Raw genomic sequence first — 21,274 nt, forward strand, 5'->3', positions numbered from 1 at the left:
AAAATAAAAGAAAAACTTATCCCTTGTCGGAGCTTGATGTTCCGTGGGTGACCTAGATTCTTGATGTTTGATCCTTCGTCTTTAATTATCATATTGTGCATCATAATGCATGCGAAAATGGTATGTTCATGATGTCGGCAAACGACTCCTAAAACTAGCTTTGACATGAACCTTTGACAAATACAAAACGAGCTTGTAGAACTTCGAATGCTCTTTCAAAATCTTTTCAAACATACCCTTGCTTATAAACAAAAAATCACGTTTATGGCCTTGTGGCTCTAAGTGTCCTCTCAACTAGGATAATATAATCGGCAAGATAGTAACATATATCATAGCAAGCTCTTGGTTACTATGGATGTACTGACAAGCTCAAGCTTGATTAAGATACTCGCGCATCCAGTTAAGTCCTTTTGTTGGGGATCCATGTTTGAATTGAAAGAGATTTGGATTTAGATAGGTGTAGGATAGATTAAATTAGTATTTTCTTCTTCTTTTTTGGTTTGCATTTTGAATGGTGTATTGTGTGTATGAAGTGTTGTAGGCTAAAAAAATTTAAAAAAATGGAATCTTCGGCATCTAATTTCATGAAATTTTTAAAAAGTTAGATTTTTCCCACGAACTTTAGATTTGACAAATAATATTACGAATTTTTACCTGAGTTTGTTATTTCCCACCAGGGAAAAAATTCCGGCAATAATATCATGATACAGATTTTTTTTCGTAATTTCTCGACAACTTTGAGAGCTTCAAATTCTTCAATCATTGAGTATAGTTTTTCTTGAAGCACACCCTCCAAAATTGTTATTCAATCCATTAATATAGCAGGAATTTTTTCGATGGTGGAAAATAACAAACTCGGGTAAAAGTTTGTGATATTATTTATCAAATTTAAAGTTCGTGGGAAAAATCTAACTTTTTAAAAGTTCCATGATATTAGTGGCCAATATCCAAAACAAAAAATATACAGCTATTAGGAAATCTGCGATTAACAGATATATTTTGAACAATGTGTTAAATTATTTTGAATTAAAACAACTTGGAGTTTTTGTTCTTCTCGATTAAGAATTTCCATATCCAATAGAAAAATGCCCGAATCAGCCAATGTATAGTAGTAACTAGTACTAATACATTATACTCCGTACATGACAAAACAAACAAAACCATATTTTTTTGTTAAAATTCAAAAGTAGATAACTAAAAAAGTATTCACATTTTGTTAGGATAAATCTAAAATATAGTTAAAAAACATGTAACTAGCTCTTACTTAAGGAAGAAACGTTTTTCACAGACCTGTGTTCACAATCACAGTACAGATTTATGATGAAATCATACCATTTGAAGTCATGATGAGAATGGTAGATTTTGGCTTGTTAGCTCGCCACTGCTCGTTTTCAAGCCTATTGCAGAGCCTAGCTTGAGCTCTTATCACTCTTGAACTTGAATTTGCTTATATGCTTTACACGCCAGAGTTCATTAAGTTGATATATCAGTCACTTGCAAAATTAACAAGTTTTTGAGCCAACCCTAAGCCTATATGAATGAGTCGCGGAAGAACTCTTCACGAGGGGCAAAACGTATACACTATGCACATCAATAACTACTGGTGCATACAAAACTAACACCTACATACACCCAACCCCATCGCGGATTGTCAGAGAACTAATCCTCCACAAGGCGCATGACTCTGGCTTATCTATCACGGTGAATGTACCTCCTTGATTGGGGTTGATTGACCGCCTCCAACTCCACAAATCAGTTCATTGCAACCACTCCAAGGTTGCGAAATATCACGAGAAGCTTGTTGCTCCTGAGTCCTGACAAAGACTTGCCAGTGATATTACCATATGGATTCATGACTCAAATGGTTCCTCAAACCTATAAGTCGTCAACCTCTGACTCTGACCATCAAATTACAAATTAACTATATGATTTATGTCCACTGTATATTTTCAGCACCTAAAATCTCAGGAGGCACGTTGGAATCTGATGAGAGAAGCATACTTAAATGCATGATCCAACATTTTTCCTGTATATCCAAAGCAATGGCATCATGCCATGTAAATATTTAAAGACTCAGTCCACATCAGAAGAACAGATAAATATTGGTCAACATTAATACAAAAAATTGTTCATCAACAAGACAGGAGCTCTTATCTCTTCTTGGTCTTCTGCTTCGACCTCGATTTTGATTTCGAGTCGAAGTGATGAGCCTTCAGCTTCTTCTTGCGAATTGTGGTTGGAGGGCCGCCGCCACCAGCACCTTCTCTAAAAGGCATCCCCATGAGAGCTAGCAACCTGTGAGCTTCTTTATCCGTGTTAGCTGTAGTCTCTATGCAGACGTCCATTCCCCTCGGCTTACCAAGTATGTCGAAGCTAAGCTCTGGGAACACAGTCTGCTCACGGAAGCCAATGCTGTAGTTGCCATTTCCATCAAAGCTATTGGCGCTCACACCTTGAAAATCACGCGTCCTAGGAAGTCCCAAGTTGATGAGCCGATCAAGAAAAGAGTACATCACCTGTCAAAAACAATGAAGTTAGAGGGGGAAGCCAATGGTTAGCTCAAATGTAGTACTCTACTACTATTTCTTTCATAGATTTACAACAGGTGGTGTACTATCAGGTGGTTGTCATCGTCCCAGAACTTAAGTTATAAGCACCATAAAGATGGCTGTGGTTCTGGAAACTAAGGACCCAAGAACTATGTTCCTATAATATCTGTTGTTTTGAGATTTGCCACACTAGAGCCATAAAGCCCCCCAAAAAAAGAAGGAATGTGACATTTATTTTCATAATCCATTCCTTTCCTTTAATAACCCAAATAAGAGCATAAAGTGTTTAGTTTCTAGCATGCATTGTACATTCAGTAGGAGCACACAAGGCTGGTTGGACTAGACAGATATATAATTTACCTTTTTATCATCTTTTATTATGCCATATATCTTCATGTTCATGCGAATGTAAATGATAACCAGGTGCACAATCACCTCAACCCCACAACCCTTTTTCAGATCATCGCTGAATTGATCACTTGAAGAAAGAATGTACACTAGTACGTCTGTTTACCAGTAGGTCAGTCAGTTTCTCTTAGAATATCTATGCAACATGCATCATTTACGATATAACCTGTCAATCTCTTATATCTTCATGGAAAAACAAACCAAACACTTAGAGATAGAAATGGAGTAATGCAACAGCAAAAATATCTCACACTGCCTCTTAGGGTGCAAGCAATCCCAAGCGGTTGTCCTTCTCTAATCTTAAATGTGGCAATAGCCTTCTTTGCTCTCGTCTTAATCGGTCTTTGCCCAGTAATAAGTGCCAAATCATTCATAGCTGCATCCAAACCCTTTGCATTCTGGGCAGCATCTCCAATTCCACAGTTCACCACAATCTTTTGTACTTTTGGGACCTGTACATTCACATGATGAGATCAGAAAAGAACCTTACATATAAAGCATAATCTAACGTTCTCACATCAACTCCATAGCTGTCTTGGTCAACGGCAGTAAGAAGGTTATAAACACACTGAATAACATCATCTGAACACTTTTCTGAACAGAGAGAAGTTTTACGCAATTTGCTATAACTAGAGAAATGTAGCATATTTGGATTTGAAAATCCTCAAACTTAATTCCCAGCCATGTTCAACAATGCTTCCATATTCAATTTTACTAAAATTTATTCCTGTAAGCTGATGATCCGTGTATAGCATTGCAAACTAAGAAACAAACAAAGTGAGCATAAATAGTTGAAAGAAGCCAAACATATAGTACATAGATATACAGACATTCATACTTTTCAAATGTAGCTATTAATTTAACCATTTATTTACCAATTCCCACACACTCAGATACAAATTACCAAGCCATTGTCAGTTGGAACACCTTAATCTAAAACAATCAGCTAAAAATACCAAAACTATCAACCTGACCTGATAAAACACACAAGCTAAAAAGTACCCAATGACTCCACCTACTCACAGCTCACAATTTTCATGCTATTACCAAAAAGATAAGCAAAATTTCTACAAAAATAGAAAATTGCACTACATTACTTGATGAACATTGGTGTAGTTAAACTCTTCTTTGAGCAGCGGCACAATTTTCTCAATGTAAGTGGTCTTGAGCCGGTCGACTTTTTCGGCTTCTGTTTTCTCGACCAGGACGACCGTCGACGCCTTGACGGAGAGAGCGCCGTATCGAACGCCGGAGGAATTGAGAGACGGCAGCCGGACGGAGAAGTGGCCGTGAAATACTGACGCCGAGGAGTGCAATAGCGCGGGAGATAACGCCATTGTTAGGTGTGGCGGAGGCGGAGTTGGGGATTGAATTTGAAACTGCAATTTCTACTTCCGTGGGTTTTGTTTGGATGAGGATAAGAATGGTCGTTAAATTGTATCGCAGCGCAGGGATTAATTTTATGTAGGTACCTTTATTTTTGCTTTTTTTTACATTTATTAGTCCCTCCATCTCAGATAATTTGTCTCATTTTTCTATTTTGGTCCGTCCCATGTCCCATTTCACTTTTTTACCATTTTTGTTAGTGGATCTCATATTCCACTAACTCATTCATACTCACATTTTATTATAAAACTAACTAATATATAAAAGTAAGACTCATATTCCACTGCCTTTTTCAACTCACTTTTCATTACATTTCTTAAAACCCGTGTCCCGGTCAAAGTGAGACGAACTATCTTGGATGGAGGGTAGAGATGCCCACCGGTTCCGGTTCCGGCGTTTAACCGCCGAACCGGAACCCTTGTCAATTTTTTCGAACCGGAACCGTCGCATTTGGAACCGCGGTCCGGTTCCGGTTCAAGATTTTTCGAACCGGAACCGTCACCAAACCGCCGGTTCCGGACGTTCAGAACCGGCGGTTTCAAGGTTCCGGTGAGAAGACCGAGGCGGCAGCGGGGGCAGCTTTTTCAGCCGGTTTTGTCGGCCAAAACCGGCGGTTTTTGGACCGGAAACCAGCGGTTAACCGCGAAAACCGATGGTTAACCGCGAAACCGGCGGGTTTTGGTTCCGGTGCGGAACACGAGGCAGACGGTTTGTTGACCGAACCGGCAGTTTTGGCGGTGACACCGGCGGTTCCGACGGTTTTCTGCCAAAACCGCTGGTTTTCCGAAATTCAATTTTTTTTATTTTGAATTCAAATTCATCCATTATCCCCCCATTTCATGTTTTTTTTATTTATGTTCCGACGACACTTGTAAATTATATTACATTGTTGTATGTTGTATGTTGTATACTTGTATATGTATTGTAAATTGTAATGTATCGTTGTCCGTTACAACTCAAATACAATAAAATTGATATCATTTTCACCTTATTCGTCTTATTTCAATTTAAATTATCCGTTGTCTTGTTCCAATTTATTGTATAAGTCCAAATTTCAAATTACATAGAAAAAAAAACAAACCGTGAAACCGCCCGTTTTCGAACCGGAACCGTGTAAACTGTCCGAAAACAGGCGGTTCCGAACCGGAACGGAACCGTGAAATAGCCTAACGGTCCGGTTCCGGTTCCGAATTCCTATAAACCGGAACCGCCGGTTTTGGAACCGTGGGCAACACTAAATTGGAGGGAGTATTTTAATTCATTCATTAAAATTAATTCAATTATGTTTATTTCTTTTTTCTCTTTCTCTACCATGGAGTATTTGATTTAATTATATGCTAAAATTTACACTATCCTTATGATGCGGGGTAATTTTTTATGAAGCTGTTGATAATTTTCTTGACATCATTATCAAAGATTGTTTGGAGGATTATGAACGCCATACTATTAAAATTTACCTAAATCATTGATTGAGTTGCTAAATTTCAATTTTTATCACGTATCATTTCCGAAGAATTTTACTGAATACTGACCGTGGGATTTCACACAGAATTACGCTTGCTCATTGTGTTTTTCTTTGTAAACAGCATATTTAATTATCTATGGATTGAACATTTATTTTATGCAAACAGCTTCATGGATTAATTTGATGGCTCATATATGCCGTCACAGGCACAGCAGCCGCAGGAAAAATACACACGCACCAATGGGAATACAAGTCCAGAGCCAACATCGCCACTGAAACTGGCGCGTGCTGTTACACCCAGACACAGCGCGTGAATACATCTCTATATTCCGGTGCTCTGTAATGGCGTTTCATTTTATCTCAGCGTTATTTTCTCAAATTTCAAATTTATCGAGTCTCTACCATTTGCCCTTTTACCAACATCAAATATATACGCGCGCGTGTACGATTAGTACATAGATACAAATTTATATATATATATATATATATATGTATGGGTTTTATGCGTAAAATTCAATACCTATATGTGCGTGATGTATCTTTCTGCGAAGAGATGGTTGATCAGAATATACTAGGATTTTAAACACTAACTTTATTTTTTTCAAGTTTCATTTCTATTATCTCGATCCATGTTCAGATAGGCAGTTTCTGGCTGGATTAGGCGGTAGAGGAAGAGAAGGCTGCAACATTTCTCGAGGGATTTGGAGTTTTTAGTATATCGGGATTGGGGGCAAACGTGTGGTTAATTTCTGTTCTTTAGCATTGGATTTTGGTGGGATTAGGGCATGGATTTAGATTGAGCTGGATCAATCAACTAAATTTTAGCTTGAATGTTAGATTGACTTGGGTACCTGTTGGATAAGCTCAATGAATTGTGAGAGTCAGAGTTGAGGAAGATTTAAATTTGGTGTGTTTGACTTGAGTTATTTGTTCTGTTTGGTGTATGCATGGTTAAATCAGTTTGCGGCGAGGTTAGAGAAATTTGTACGATTTAGAGTGTGGTGTTTGCTTTTAAGGGAAGTTGGATTTCATTGGGAGCTGCAGAATGAGCTCACAAGATGAGGATAGAAGGTCCTTGGACAAGGATCCTGAAACTCATGACGATGTTTCTACGTAATCTTTTGTCAATCAACTTTGTTTATCTTTCTGCAATTGATACAGCTTTATTGAGGTTAGATGAAGAAAAGTGTTTTTGGTGATTCTAGGAAACCAAAAATATCTTATTCAAGAGAGTTTCTACTGTCGATCAGCAATTCGGATATCTGCAAGAAGTCACCGAGCGGGTTTGATGAATCACTGCGGTAAATGATGCTCGATTGATAATGTTATACCTTCAAAGGAAGTTATTATGATAGCAGTCATGTCGTGTTGTTTTGTTGTCTAACAGTGTATTGAGTTGCTTGCTCGGCATCTTTGATATACTTAGAAGTGTCCTGCAAAATTTTTAGTATGCTCACCTGTTGGTTTTTCGACAGTATATGGGGAGAAGAGCTGCTGAGACTACCCGATCGAACAAGCATTCCTGGGAGGTTGCCATACCAAGGTTTCAGAAGAAATGAGTATTCCTCATCACCTCCTACTCGGGGGGATACTAGTACCTACTCTAGAGGCATTTATGGGAAATGGGATAGTCGTTCTTCTGTTCGGAGTGATCGAGAGAGCGATTCTCTGTCTGACAAGGACTCAGGTTATCATTAACATTTATCTGTAGGCTTGACGCATGTATGTTATTTTGATCAGTGAAAACCAAATTCATTATTAGCTGATTCAGTTCATCTCGTTTTTACTCATATCAACAACTTCTCTATAGCTTGTCTTTGTGTAAAATGATCTGCTGCTACTTACCAAGTTTCTGGATAGTGCTTGGATTGCTTTAGAATATATTGTGAATAAAGTCTTCTGAAATCCCTGATGCTTCTACTATGTTTTTTGTCTTATTAACATTTTATTACATTTTTCTATATTATGTCTTTGCTTGCCCTTGTATCATTTTCTCCCTCACAACCATATGACTTTATTTTCAATCTCTCCTGTAGATTCTGGGAAACGTTTCGGAAATCATTCTCGACATTCTTGGCAGACTCCTGAGCATGATGGGCTTCTTGGGAGTGGTTCATTTCCAAGACCATCTGGATATGCTGCTGGGATCTCTGCTGCTAAGGTGCGACCAAATGAGCAAACTCAACTAAGCAGAAGCGTTGAGCCCTATCATCCTCCACGTCCTTACAAGGTCAACTAAACAATGTAGATCGTAATGAAGTTATGTTAGCTTGTATCATTTCCAGCATTTTATTTTCCCCGATTCATGTTTTCATCTTATCTTTTTATTTGAAACATAGTACTCAATCCATGTGCAACAATATGAAATATATGGTTCACTGAAATACTTCGTTATGCAACTATATTCAGGCAGTACCCCATTCAAGAAAGGATACTGACGCCTTCAATGATGAGACTTTTGGCTCAATCGAGTCTACCAATGAAAATAGAGCAGAGCAGGAGAGAAGGCGAAGAGGTATTCATCTTCAGCATTCTCATTGGAGGTTTTTTTGGTTCCTAGTTCCTATATTAGTTATTCCAAACTCTTTGTTCCTTATTGTTACTATACCTTTAGGGTGTGTTTGTTCCTATATTGGTTAAGCCAAGTTTAGCTTATTAATCTGACCTAACTATCGATCTCGGGTACCCTTGTATATAATCTCAGCCCGCTACAGCCTGGAAAAAGTCACTGTTACTCTTTGTTTAACAATCTCAATTGTGAGCCGCTATTGTATTATCTCATTGCTAAAGTGTAGAGAGAGGGGTTAAGGGGTAGTGGTAGTGGAAGGGGAAGGTAGACTATGCCCGCTGGCCGCTATGAAGGAATTGAGTCGGCAAGGAGAAAAGGGAGATGGTTTGGAGTGGAGGCAACACAGTTGGCGCTTAACCCTAGCGCGATTCAGAGGCGGCGGATGTGCGAACTGTGATGGTTTTGTCCGACTCATGGCTTTCTGGTACAGGCAGGCTTCCCTTAAGCAATGGGAGCCAATAGGCCAATCGGATATTTCGGCATTCGGTGGCAACTACTGGTCCCAGTCCTTGGTGGCATTCGCATGGTGGCAGAAATGCATACCAGTGAGCAGCAGCAGTTTGCATGGCGTTTTCCAGCGGTTTTACATCATTCCGACAGTGGGCAGCAGCAGGGGTAGAGTAGGAAGGACATAAATGTAACTTTACATCTTAATCTATTAAATAATCTAGGCTACCAAACACCTCACTTTTTTTTAATCTTATCTGCCAAATAAAATAGTTTTTTATCTTGATTCTATCTTATTTACCAAACAACATAGTTTTTTTTTATCTTGATTTTATCTTAGCAATGCCACTAAACAATCCCTTAATGTAACTTCTTATCAGCCTCTTTTGAGATGATGAGAAAGGAACAGCATAAGGCTCTACAAGAGAGACAAAATTCTAATTCGAGGAATAGCAAAGTCGGTGATGTCTTAAGCCTTTGTGAAGGCTTGGTAGATAGCAAAGAGGAAAAGGAGCTTTTTGCCAGGAATAATGAATTAGAAATTTCTGCTGTAACTCCTGCCGTAAGCAATGACTCAGAAAAATCATCTTTATCTTCACAAGCTCCTGCATTAAGACCGCTTGTTCCACCAGGATTTAAAACCAATCCCCTTGAAAAAAGCTCTGGCTTGAAATCGTTGATTCATCCTTCTCTGTCAGAGGTACACAACTTCCATTTTTATTTTTATGTTTTTTGGGTGGAATGTATTTGGTTGAAGATGTGTGTATGCTTTTTTATCTACCAGCAACAGACTTGCATCAACCTATGCCATTTTCTGATTTTAAAAGTTCTCAACCACACCTTGTGGCAAACTGTTTTTCAAACAGTAGACACAATATCGTTGTTCGTAAGACATACACTACATATTGTGATCTTTTTGCTTTGATTCAGAAAGGATACCGCCCCTCCCCCTATGCATGGAGGGTCTTGGAATTTTATCTGTCTCAGTTCTATTGCTGATGAATTCATTGTTCTTGAAATCTCATATTACATAATAGTCAGTTGCTACATCGGGATCCCTTTGCAAAGATACTATCAAGTTTCAATAGTTCAAATTATTCAGATATTTTATAATTTTACAGGTGTCGAAGTCTGTAACAACAGAGAGCAGTATAGTTGCTGACCCCAACCTCATTCAAAATGCAAATCATGGTATAGAGAGTCGTCTCTCTGAAGAAATCAGTGTATTTGGCAGACAGTCCACAGAGAAGATACAGCACACAATCCTATTTAATAAGGGGGAACATGTTAATGCACATGTTGGTTTAGACGTGCCCAAGCAAGCTGTCTTAGAAAATCAATTATTCGTGATTCATGGAACACCGGATGATCCCAATTTTACCAAACTCAATGATGATGGACTGGAGGATGAAACTGTTCGTGATTCTAGCATAAGTCACTCAACATTAATTTTAGAAAATTTTTTTGGTAGCACTTCATCTGCAAAAAGCGATGGCCATTCCAATTCAGTTGAGGTAATTTATGTTTTAGACAAATTCATGTTCTATGACTACTGCTTCAAGCCCTTGCTCTATGTGATTGTGCTTCTTCCTTGATGATGTGCAAGCTGCTTAGTCAATCTTTCCTGTATACATTATTCTTGTCTTGAAAACAGTTCTTATAACTTGATTGAAGATTATATGGGACTTGATGGTTTAGCTAATTTTAATTGATAAAGACAGGCTCTGGGGTATTCCAAAATGCAAAATGACATGATTTGCCTCTTATAGAGATATTTTCTTAATATGGTATTCCATATATTGACTGTTAGTATTAATCATATCAACCTATTTGGGATCCACTAGGGATTACTGATTTTAGGTGCAAGTATCCAAATAAAATATGCCACTCTAAGGATGACCATAATTAGGGATATTATGAAAGATAGCAAGTGAATTAAGGGAGGTACTTTGTGCATGGAACCCCTCTGCTGTAAACCTCAATACGATGTTCGCCACAGGCTCAGTTGAGACTAGCTTGTTCTGGAAGCTGCATTTTTGTTCTAAAGAAACTATTTCTGTGGTTTGATAATATCTGGTCAATGATGAGGGTATCATGATTTTTTGGCTGCTGTTACTTCCATTTCGTTAAGCCTTTCCACAACCTTTTCCTTCTGGTGAATTGTATTGATTGCTGCTGTCTCATCAATTTTTTTCTTATATAGCTTCACATTAATAAACCTGATGATACATGGAGCCCAAAGGCTGCCCACTCGTCAAAGTTTGCTCAGTGGTTTTCTGAGGAAGGTAACAACATGTGCTAATTGCTATATACATTGAATGGTAGCAGAAGTGCTCAGTTTGGCTTTTTTGTGTGGCTGTGGCTCTAATATCTCAAGCGCATATTACAGAAGCCAAGGCTGCTGCTGATGTCTCATCTGCAGGGCAAAACGATTTACTGTCATTAATAGTCGGAAGTGATAAAGGCAAGTACTAACATTATTCTTCAGGAGCAGCTAAGACCTGTACTTGATTTCTCCTTTTAGTCCATAAGAAATCTAACATGGTGAAGCTTGACATTCCAGCTGCAGCTAATGGGATATCTGATCAAGCATGCAGTAACAACAAAGTGGATGCTTTTCCAGCTGTTCTTACATGTGAAGACCTCGAACAATCTATCTTGTCAAAATATGGTCCAATGAACACACAGCCACACTTGAAAAGCTTTACCACTGCCGAAGGAGATATTGCACAATCAATCAGACAGGCTGATAATCACACATCTCTACACCTGCTCTCAATGTTGCAAAAGAGTTCAGACCAGATTAATACAGTTGTAAACCCCAGTAATATCAATTTGGCCGACAAACTAGTAGATTCTCAGGAAAATGATAGGACCACTGTGGTGACTGAGCCTAAAGAGGAAGAAAATGGTAATCTGGGGAAGACACTCACTCTGGAAGCTCTCTTTGGAACTGCTTTCATGAAGGAGCTAGAGTCAGTTGGAGCCCCTGTTTCTGTCCAAAGAGGCTCAACTGACTCTGCCCGAGTTGATGCCCCAGGGCCTCATGCATTTCCTTTTCCAGTCAAAGACAATGATATTTCTTCTTCAACAGTTGAACATACCGGGCTTCAGAAACCAATTCATGATTATAATGTCTCTTCAAGCCATAGACAGATTGCAAAATTGAATGGGGCTGATAATTGGCTTGGCATCGGTGATTCGTCAATTGGAATTTCTTCACTGAAGCGTCAAACTGAATCACCAAACAAACGTGGTGGATTTGAAAGGAATGCTGTATATCAACTGCCTAAAGAAGAAAACTTGATTTCTGCAGGAGACACTCGTGATCCCAGGTTGCTTCAAATGATGCCAGTTGGTAATTCAGTTAACAGTGTAAACAGTTCTTCAACTATGCATATCAACATAGCAGAAAAATTGGCAGTTTTAGGTGGTATTATTAAAGACAAGCATAGCATGGGAGGTTCAGAAGGCACACCCTTTCCACATGGCTCGCATGAACAAAGGGGACCTGATATTTCTTATTCAAATCTCCAGTTGCAGCAGCAATCATCAAAACATTCTCAGCCTCCACATAATACCCAACCTAGGCCATTGTATCATCACTTGGAATCACATCCTGCTCACATGAGCTCACACCTGAAGTTCATGAGTCCAGAGCGAACTTTTGGTCACGATTCTCCAGTCAATCATCAACCCTCTTCACCTATGATTCGGCCGTCTTTCCATCACAACCCCAACGTTAGGGTTTCTGGATTTGACGTTCCTCCTCCACAACACCCAATGTTGCATCAGATGCAAAGGACAAGCAACCATCCTCAGTTTGGGAGGGGTGGTTCAGTCCCCCATCATGGCAACCAACCAACTGGTTTTGTCCAGGAAATGAATCAAACACAAGGTTTCCCCTTTGGATCCCGCTTACCAAATATTGGCGGTAATGGAGTGCCAATGCCAGGTACAAATTGTTTTGTTTTTTTGTTGTTTGAATGAGCTAGTAGTAGTACGGATACCATATATCTGCGGGCCCACTTCGTGATAGATGAAGTAATCTCAGAAATTAGTTGTTTTATGTCTGCTTTTTTGAGACAGTCATTCTGCATCATTATACTAGAAGAGCAATTTATTTTTCAATAATTAATTATTACTCCCTCCGTCCCAACTAAGTTGAGTCATATTCCTTTTTGGGACGTCCCAACAAAATTGAATCATTTCCTTTTTTTACAAAAAACAAAACATCTAATGACTCTTACTTGGTTGTTCTCAGAATATACCTCTCTTAAGATTCCAATTCTTAAAACAGAGTTCTTAGGTCATTTTAAGTTCAAGAATTAAATGATGTTTGCTTGTTATTGCATGTAGTTTTGCTGTATATTTTTTATGAATGCATCTAATATTAACTTTGTTATCTAATATGAGGGTTTTTTTTGAGGTGGATGGTTGTGATTGAATTATTAATTGTGTAGGTGGGACCCCTCCCGATGCGTTCCAGAGGCTAATAAACATGGAGCTCCGAGCAAATTCGAAGCAGATTCACCCTTTTGGCCCTCCTGGTCACAACCAAGGAATATACAGCCATGAGCTAGACCTGGAGTCCAGATACCGATAGTCAGTTGCAATTACACTTGGAAGTTAGAAGAAAATGCGGTCTCGTCTCTGTAATAAGATCAGGCATATCTCCAGTGACTTGTTCTGTGGAATGTAGAGTTTAGCTTCACTGTAATTTCAGGGCCTCAATCAGATTATGGTAGAACCATGTAAAAGGGTTGTTTCCTGACTTGGCTGTGATCTCTCTGGTTTAGGTTCCTTAGCATGCGACAGTGTATGCTAAGCTGTTGAAATTAGGCCATGTTTAAAAGGGTAGAGACTTCCCAGGTTTGCTCAATATCAGTGTATTTACAAATCTCTCCCCCACACTTTTATCAAAGCAACGGCCTAAATGGTATGTATCTCTTCACCCTGCCCTAGAGTGGATTTACACTCACTTTCTCCCAACATCTTATGCTATATTCCAATTGTGTCCAACTGAAATTTTCTTTTTAAATATAAAGAGAAATTGGCAGTATATAATGAACTCTGATTAATGAAGCTTAAAAAAATTAAAGACCATAGCTATGGAATAATCAATCATTAACTAAAAAATGAAAATTCCAGTACATGCTAAAAAATGAAGATAAAAAGCCGAGTTACGCAATACTAGAAACTGGATGTGCGCGCGCAAACACACGAGCTGTGGAATGTTTATTGCTCACCTCAAGAGGTAAGACAGCTACATTCCAAATCTGCACTCGTTTAGTTATGTTACTTACTTATATACATGACTACATGCTACTTCATTTAGTAAAGACATATCCACATTCCTACATTCGAAAAGGAAAGATGCACATCATGCTATTCACCGAATTTGGTTTGGTTCCATCAATAACAAGGAGCCTTGACACTCACATATAGTAAAAAATATAGCATGTGCGTGCGTGCCTTCCAAAACCCTAGGGGGAGGTTTCACTGCTCATGTAGTCGTCTTGGATATCAACATTGTACGACGAGCAATAATCCAGAAAACTAATGACTATAATCCAGTAAATAGTCAATGCATCAATCAATCCTTCAGATGGTGGTAGGAAGATATCAATGTTTGCTAAGAAGCATTTAGGCTTAAATTTGGCAATGAAGGTATGATTTCCAACACAAGAACCGATCAAATGAGAGAAGCAATAGAAGCAGACCTCTTGTCTTCGAGGAACAACGTCATCACTGCTGCTACTGCAGTTCATGGCACCACCAGATGATGCAAAATCATATTCATCTGGAAGAACAAGATAAAGATCTCACCACTGTCATCTTAAAAATAATAGAAGATGCGAATCTACACTCATTTTCCAAAGGAGCAGCTAAATAGTTGTATTGAATAACATGGAGGCAAAACAAATCGACAAATTCATAAGTGGAGTAATTATTTGATGAAGTTACCAGGATTACAGTCTTCGAGCAATCTTCTTCCAGTCACGGCAAAATAACATTATCAACAAAGAACCAACCGCTGCAGCTGCAGCATGGATATCAGGATATGGCCTTTTCCCTTATTAAGGAATACAAGCCTCATTTCATTATGTATGTTGCATTGCCAAAACTCAAGCAAAATATAGTATTTAGTTTGAGGACATATATCTTCATAAAAGTAGTAACTTATATCTTATCTACTCAGTTTATCTGATATCACATTTTTACCCTAAAAGGACCTGTTTGGTAAGTCAGATATATACATCATCTCAAACTCAAGTTAACAGACCTCTCGACAAAGCCCAATACCAGTCGCATTCCCTGGCACAGCGGCTGCATCCGCCCGGATGACGTCGACGTGGACCAAACGATCCGGCTCATGGCCAGAGCCGAACAGAGGATCAACTGCCAGGGTCAGAGCAAAGCTGTATCTTCGCTGCAGTTGAGTGTCACTACTAGCGGCAACGGTTGAGATTGAAGAGCAGAGCTGTTACGGGGAAGCATACATTTTATTATGTTTGCAGTTAGTTTTATTGAATTTTCATCACCCCACTAAAAATTTGTTATGTTTTGGTTTACCTTAATAAGGGTGAAACATACATTTTGATAATAAATTATTGCATTGCACAATTTGCGCTAGTCTTTATAATCATATTTACGTAAAAAAACAGTAAATAGAAAAACGATTGAACATTAAGGACTTATGGTTGCCAACTAGTAAGTAGTAACGATAAAAATACGATAAATTAGAGTTGAAGCGTACATAACATTCACAAAACCAACAATATGGATGAACATTATAGTTCCAATTGACTGCATATTTGGTGTAGCTGAGAAAATTGCTTACTCCTAATACGCAAGCACAAATTTAAAGCAAAGATAACTAAGTCTACTCTATACCAACACGGTAAAAAGGTCGAGAGTAAGAAGATTAAATGATTTTGGTTTCCAAATTTATAGTCTGAAAATATGTGAAATCTCAAACTTATCTACAACAGGAATAGGCTCTGGAAGATCTCTCAGTGGCTGCATGCACTAAAACATCCTCTTGGCATGTCTTTTATTCAGGCGATACTTCAATATCAACAACACAGGCAATGTCGGACAATTTCCCCAGGATTGATACGAGATTCTTATCCGTTGTGAGTCGCATCTTCCTCTTGGGCAGCGTTTCCATCTACGTGCAGATAAACGATAGCATTAACTACTGTGTGTGTAATGCACGAAAAGACAATTTTGTGGGCTTTCCTCATCCAAAAACCAAATAGTGGAACTAATTAAAGAAACAATTTTGACAGGGTATGCATAATACCTTCACCTTCTGATGGCCCACAAGGAGACTTGCGGTAGCCTGTTTGCTGTTGAGTTGGCTGAAACAATTCAAATCAAGAAAGATAAATATTGTGAATCAGAGAAGTGAAAGATGATATTAAAAAAATGTACTTCCTCTTGTAACTACCTGTAGCTTGGGCCGGAGAGCCTCCAGTGGTCCTTTAGACTTCTGGCCACCTTGCTGTGGAGATAAAATAAAAAACGTGGATGTTAGTGATCTAGTATTATTATAAGCTTCTTTTTGGAAAAAAGGATTCAACTATAAAAGTGAGTACCTTTCCCAAAGCCCAGTCAGCAGAGTCAAAATAGGCACGTTCATGATCCTGACATTTGATAAAACGCCTATCAAAAGAGTTATTCTCAAAATCTACATATGGGATGAACGAAAAATGGTGTTACCTTAGAAATCAAGGGTTGCTTCTTGGGCATTAACCCACCATACTTACTCTTTACAGATTCCTCCTGCAAGGTAAAACAATGTTTGTTTGAATGTATAAAATCGCATACATTAACAACTTATGTAATGTAGAAAATGGGTGTGAGCACAACTTCCGGCTGTGATGATGGCATGCCCTTCCCATCATCGTCCATAACAACTTCCGTTCGCTCTTTGTTTTCTTCAGCGCCTGACATATTCTCCAATCACCAGTTCACAAGAAAAACCTATAGAAAAAGAGAGTCAAATCAAAGCATGTAAAGAGACTAAAAAAAGCTTCAGCTATTCCTCAACTATAAATTAAAGGATCTGAAGGAGTATTAGTTTTCAATTCTGATATTGGCAAAATCCATTGAGTCTAATAGTAACAAATATTTAGCTACAAATCGATTTCACCATAACTAACAACTCTCCGTACATCACGAGTTCATAACAAAAGCCATTAGTGCACCGTTCTTATTACTCTTATTCGTTTAGCAACCTATCATTATGATGTAAGTCAATAATTGGAAAGTATTAACATATCTCAGCAACATAATTACTTAATCCAGGAAACAAATTCGCACAAACAAAATCCACAACAATTCAACTATTACTGAAAGATTCAAAGTGACTAAGTCGTAAATTAGCTCAATAACAACATGAAATGTGAAATGTGGAACTTCAAACAACATACATTTATGAGAAATGCATACGATGAATTCACTAACATTCATTCATTGCAACAGATATCCGATCACCTGAATCGTGACAGATCTCAGAATGCGACGAACAAACACGCATAGTGATAACATAGAACAACGAAATACGAAGAAACAATCAAAATCAATCTAAACCGAAGACGCATACAAAATAAGGAATTCACACCGCTTGAATATAAAAATTTAATCACGCCCAGAGAGAGAAAGGCACCTTGGAGGAATAGGAATTCGATTTTTGTTAGAGAATGGTAGAAGCTAGCACCGCACCCGTTTCACAGAAAATAACATCAGGGGCTCAAATACATCCATGCCCTTTGACACTAAAAATTATTTTCACCCAAACGAGTTTTTTACAATATTAATTTTTTTTCCATATGTTATGTTGATTATAAAATTAATCTACAACTAAACAACATGTATTTTATTAAGATAATACACCCACGTCGTATTTGGAATAATACTAGTATATCTTTGTCTAACATTAGTCGTGGATACAACTAATATATAGATATGTACTTACTCCCTCCGTCCCCTAGTAATTGTCCACTTTGATTCTGGCATGAATTTTAAGAAATGTATAGAAAAGTTAGTTGAAAAGGTTAATGGAATATAATTCCATTTTTATATACTGTATTAGTTTTATAATAAAATGTGAGTAGAATGAGTTAGTGGAATATGATGCCTACTACCACTTAAGGTAAAAAGTGAAAGTGAACAGTTAATATGGGACGGAGGAAGTAGTACTCTCTCTGTCTCATATTACTCTTATTTTTCTATATCGGCTTGTTTCAAACTACCTACACCAAAGTTTATTTTAAAGTAAGAATTTGGATATTTAATTAAAATATTAGAGTTAATTAAGCATTTTCTTATTAAGTGATCTCATATTACACTTAAAATAATAATTTAATTACACTAAAAAATCAATCACAAATTAACAATCTAAAATCAAAAGTGTGAATAACATGAGACAAATGGAGTTCTATAGTTTGCTCCCTCCATCCCTTAAATTTTGTCGCATTTTGACTGAACACGGATTTTAAGAAAGGTAATGAAAAGTGAGTTGAAAAAGTTAATAAAATTTGATACTTCTAAATATATGTTTCATAATAAAATGACTGAGAATGAATCAATAGAATGTGGGATCTACTATAAAAATGAGGGAGGAAAAAGATTGTGACAAATTTTTAGAAACGAAGGAATATATTAAAACATACTATTGGTAGTAAAGATAACCTACGTGAACTTCACATAGAGTATTTAATGTCACCAATTTCAATTTTGATTGTGACACATTGAAAGAATCTTGGAATTTCAAACATATTGTGATCAATATGTAGAAAATGAACTAACGTCAGTTAAATGAAGTGTATAGGATAAACAATAACGAGAATAAATTTAACAAAACTGATTTAAATTGAGGATTTAATTCGAAGATGATATATGTAAAGTTAACGTTTAATTAACAGTTAATTAATTAAATGATATTAGTAAAATGATTTTTACGATCTAATAAAAACGATCACCGTTCAGCTAATTCGATCTTAATTGTTTTTTTAACATTAGTTGGTTAGTGTGGTTTGGTGAAAATTCATTAGTCTACACTACACCTCTGCCATTCGAATTAGACTAATAATTTTTGACATGCTACGGATACATACAGAATTGGGTTAGATCAAGTATTATCGTGTTCGTGACATTATCAAGTTAATCCAACAAGTATATGAAAATTTTGAGTTGGATTCATGATGGATTGAATAACCCCGTTATCGTGTATTATCGAGTTCATAAAACATATCTCTTTCTTGCCTTCACCGTCATGACCACCAGCACCACCACGTCGTTGGGTCATATCTCTTCCGCAACACATCTAAATCATTTCATGTTGTTATTGTATGTTATCGAGTTCGTATTGTTAATTTGTTATCGTATCGTGTAAACATGAATAAGATCGTGTCAATAGCAAATTTGTGTTATATCCGGATTCTACTATAGCAAGTTGGGTTTATGTTAATAAATGGCATCTATTTTATGAGCAATAAAGCACTAATAGACACAGTGGTTTGATCACTGATGCTGTCAAAGCTTATATGTTAATAGAGCATGATTGTTTGCTCTTGAATGAATAAGTGAATCTTGTGTCATTTCCCTATTTATGCTTTTAATTGAATTGAAATGCCCTACTAAACCGACCATTTTTTGTAATCTATGCATGCCTACGCGGTAAAGTCGATGCTATTTATCGTCGTAACATTATCATTTTTAAATTCATGTCAAATCTACGCAACATTTCGAGAATAAATAGGTGTGCCCCAAACATAAAATGATTGCCCATATCGGCTTACACTCTTATCAATATATTTTGTTGATATAGTGTAGGCCGAACCAAAAATCAATTTTGTCCTTACAAATGAAATATTAGAGCATCCACCACGGTGGCGGAAGAGCCGGCATCCGTCCGCGCCGCTGGCACGGTGGTGTCTCGCCGCCGCTGTGCTCGCGCCAGCTAGCAGGACACGTGGCGTTAGGCGATTGGGCAACGGCATAGCCATTGCCTTTAAATGTTTTTTTTATTTAAAATCGGTTTATAATTAAAAATACCGATAAAAATAAAAAAAAAATTTCACTGCCCAAAAAAAATATATTCGTTTATTACCGTTTTTTACACCTTTTTAATTTTTTTCCCCTAAAAATACACACTTTCATCTATAAATACCCCCACTTTCACACCCAAAAATTCACATCAAACTACACAATTCTCATCTTCATTCTCCAATATCCATTCTCATCTTCATTCTCCCATATCCATTTTCATCTTCATTCTCTCATACCCTACAACATAACAATGTCCGGCCAAGGCGATGACCACCCTCCCTCTCACGGTTGGAACCCCGAATGGTTTGGTGGACAACCGTTTCCTAGTCCGGAAACGGAATATTCGGCCCCTCCTCAAACCCAAGATTTGGCCGTTCCGGGTGGCTACCGGCCATACCCTATCGACGACCAAGGTGCCTCCCAAGGGCGATACGGGTGGACACCGGAGCCTAGGCCGACCGCCCCCTCCCAAACTCCGCAGGCTCCTACTCGTACCGGTGTCCGGACACCGTACACTCCGGCGGAGATGGATAAATTGTTCAAGGCGTACTTCGAAATCTCTGAAGATGCGGCGGTTGGCACGAACCAATCCGGCGATCACTTTTGGTGGCGCGTCTCTCGCCGATACAATGCAAACCGGCCGCCGGGAACGATCGAGCACAACGAGAGTATGGTGCGCAACTGCATCGGCCGAGCCAACGAAGAAATTGGCAAGTTCAATGGCTATTTCCTCCAGGAGACGCGGAATGCCTGGAGCGGTCGGAGCGAGGTTGACATCATCACTGCCGCGCTGAGCACCTACCAATCCATGAACGGCAAGACGTTCAAGTACCTCAACGTTTGGCAGGAAATGCGGTTCCACCCGAAGTATGTGGGAGGCGTAACATCCTCCTCTAGCGGCTCCTCCAAACGGTCAAGGTCAGTATCCCTATCCGACGCCGGCTCCGAAGAAGTGGCTAGCCAACTCGCCGGAGCTAACTTGGGCAGCCCCGACGCCGAACCAAGCGATTCCCGACGCCGACCGCAAGGAAGGAAGAAGGCGGCGGCCGACCGCCGTCGCGCCGCGACTCCATCTGCCCCGCTCCCGAACCCGCTCCCTATGTGCCACCTCCACCCCCCGAACAACTCGCTGTGGATGCTCTTACACCAACTCAATATGACCGATAGGTCAACTATGACCCCCACGCAACTTCAAACGCACGAGACCATGATATTGAGTCTCCAAAAACAATTGGGGTTAGTGCCGCCGGATGAGTAGTGTTCCTCAGGTAATATTAGCCAATAATTATGTAATTTTTAATTTTTAGGAGTTTAATTATGTAATTTTTAATTTTTAGTATTTTAATTATGTTATTTTTAATTTTTAGGATTTTAATTATGTCTTTTTTA

General features: G+C 38.5%; 3 protein-coding genes across 3 annotated transcripts; 1 reads left to right on the forward strand and 2 right to left on the reverse strand.

Annotated features, from left to right (window-relative positions):
* Positions 1-1,984: 1,984 nt before the first annotated feature.
* On the reverse strand, positions 1,985-4,407 carry LOC121797248 (50S ribosomal protein L5, chloroplastic). Its single transcript, XM_042196003.1, has 3 exons — positions 4,055-4,407; positions 3,209-3,409; positions 1,985-2,516 (listed from the first exon to the last, which is right to left on the reverse strand). The coding sequence occupies exons 1-3, from the start codon at positions 4,292-4,294 to the stop codon at positions 2,151-2,153; spliced, it is 807 nt and encodes a 268-aa protein (XP_042051937.1). The 5' UTR covers positions 4,295-4,407; the 3' UTR covers positions 1,985-2,150.
* Positions 4,408-6,208: 1,801 nt separating this feature from the next.
* LOC121795240 lies at positions 6,209-13,781 on the forward strand. Its single transcript, XM_042193729.1, has 11 exons — positions 6,209-6,921; positions 7,014-7,109; positions 7,284-7,495; positions 7,845-8,038; positions 8,218-8,323; positions 9,205-9,524; positions 9,946-10,338; positions 11,028-11,109; positions 11,214-11,288; positions 11,388-12,779; positions 13,288-13,781. Exons 1-11 carry the CDS (start codon positions 6,854-6,856, stop codon positions 13,428-13,430), a joined length of 3,081 nt encoding a protein of 1,026 aa, XP_042049663.1. The 5' UTR covers positions 6,209-6,853; the 3' UTR covers positions 13,431-13,781.
* A 1,799-nt stretch (positions 13,782-15,580) lies between these two features.
* On the reverse strand, positions 15,581-17,576 carry LOC121794285. Its single transcript, XM_042192377.1, has 7 exons — positions 17,502-17,576; positions 16,703-16,816; positions 16,553-16,615; positions 16,429-16,476; positions 16,281-16,334; positions 16,134-16,191; positions 15,581-15,998 (listed from the first exon to the last, which is right to left on the reverse strand). The coding sequence occupies exons 2-7, from the start codon at positions 16,784-16,786 to the stop codon at positions 15,955-15,957; spliced, it is 351 nt and encodes a 116-aa protein (XP_042048311.1). The 5' UTR covers positions 16,787-16,816; positions 17,502-17,576; the 3' UTR covers positions 15,581-15,954.
* Between the last annotated feature and the right edge of the window lie 3,698 nt (positions 17,577-21,274).

The sequence above is a fragment of the Salvia splendens genome, chromosome 3 (genome assembly GCF_004379255.2).
Source record: "Salvia splendens isolate huo1 chromosome 3, SspV2, whole genome shotgun sequence".
NCBI lineage: Eukaryota > Viridiplantae > Streptophyta > Magnoliopsida > Lamiales > Lamiaceae > Salvia > Salvia splendens.

Coding starts and splice junctions, on each gene's coding strand:
- LOC121795240 (XM_042193729.1), top strand. CDS start 6,854: ATGAGCTCACAAGATGAGGATAGAAGGTCCTTGGACAAGGATCCTGAA. Junction 8,039..8,217: donor ATCCTCCACGTCCTTACAAG/GTCAACTAAACA, acceptor AACTATATTCAG/GCAGTACCCCATTCAAGAAA. Junction 11,110..11,213: donor TCAGTGGTTTTCTGAGGAAG/GTAACAACATGT, acceptor CGCATATTACAG/AAGCCAAGGCTGCTGCTGAT.
- LOC121797248 (XM_042196003.1), bottom strand. CDS start 4,294: ATGGCGTTATCTCCCGCGCTATTGCACTCCTCGGCGTCAGTATTTCAC. Junction 3,410..4,054: donor ACTACACCAATGTTCATCAA/GTAATGTAGTGC, acceptor GTGAATGTACAG/GTCCCAAAAGTACAAAAGAT. Junction 2,517..3,208: donor CTTGCACCCTAAGAGGCAGT/GTGAGATATTTT, acceptor TGTTTTTGACAG/GTGATGTACTCTTTTCTTGA.
- LOC121794285 (XM_042192377.1), bottom strand. CDS start 16,786: ATGTCAGGCGCTGAAGAAAACAAAGAGCGAACGGAAGTTGTTATGGAC. Junction 16,335..16,428: donor CTGACTGGGCTTTGGGAAAG/GTACTCACTTTT, acceptor TTATCTCCACAG/CAAGGTGGCCAGAAGTCTAA. Junction 15,999..16,133: donor TGGGCCATCAGAAGGTGAAG/GTATTATGCATA, acceptor ATCTGCACGTAG/ATGGAAACGCTGCCCAAGAG.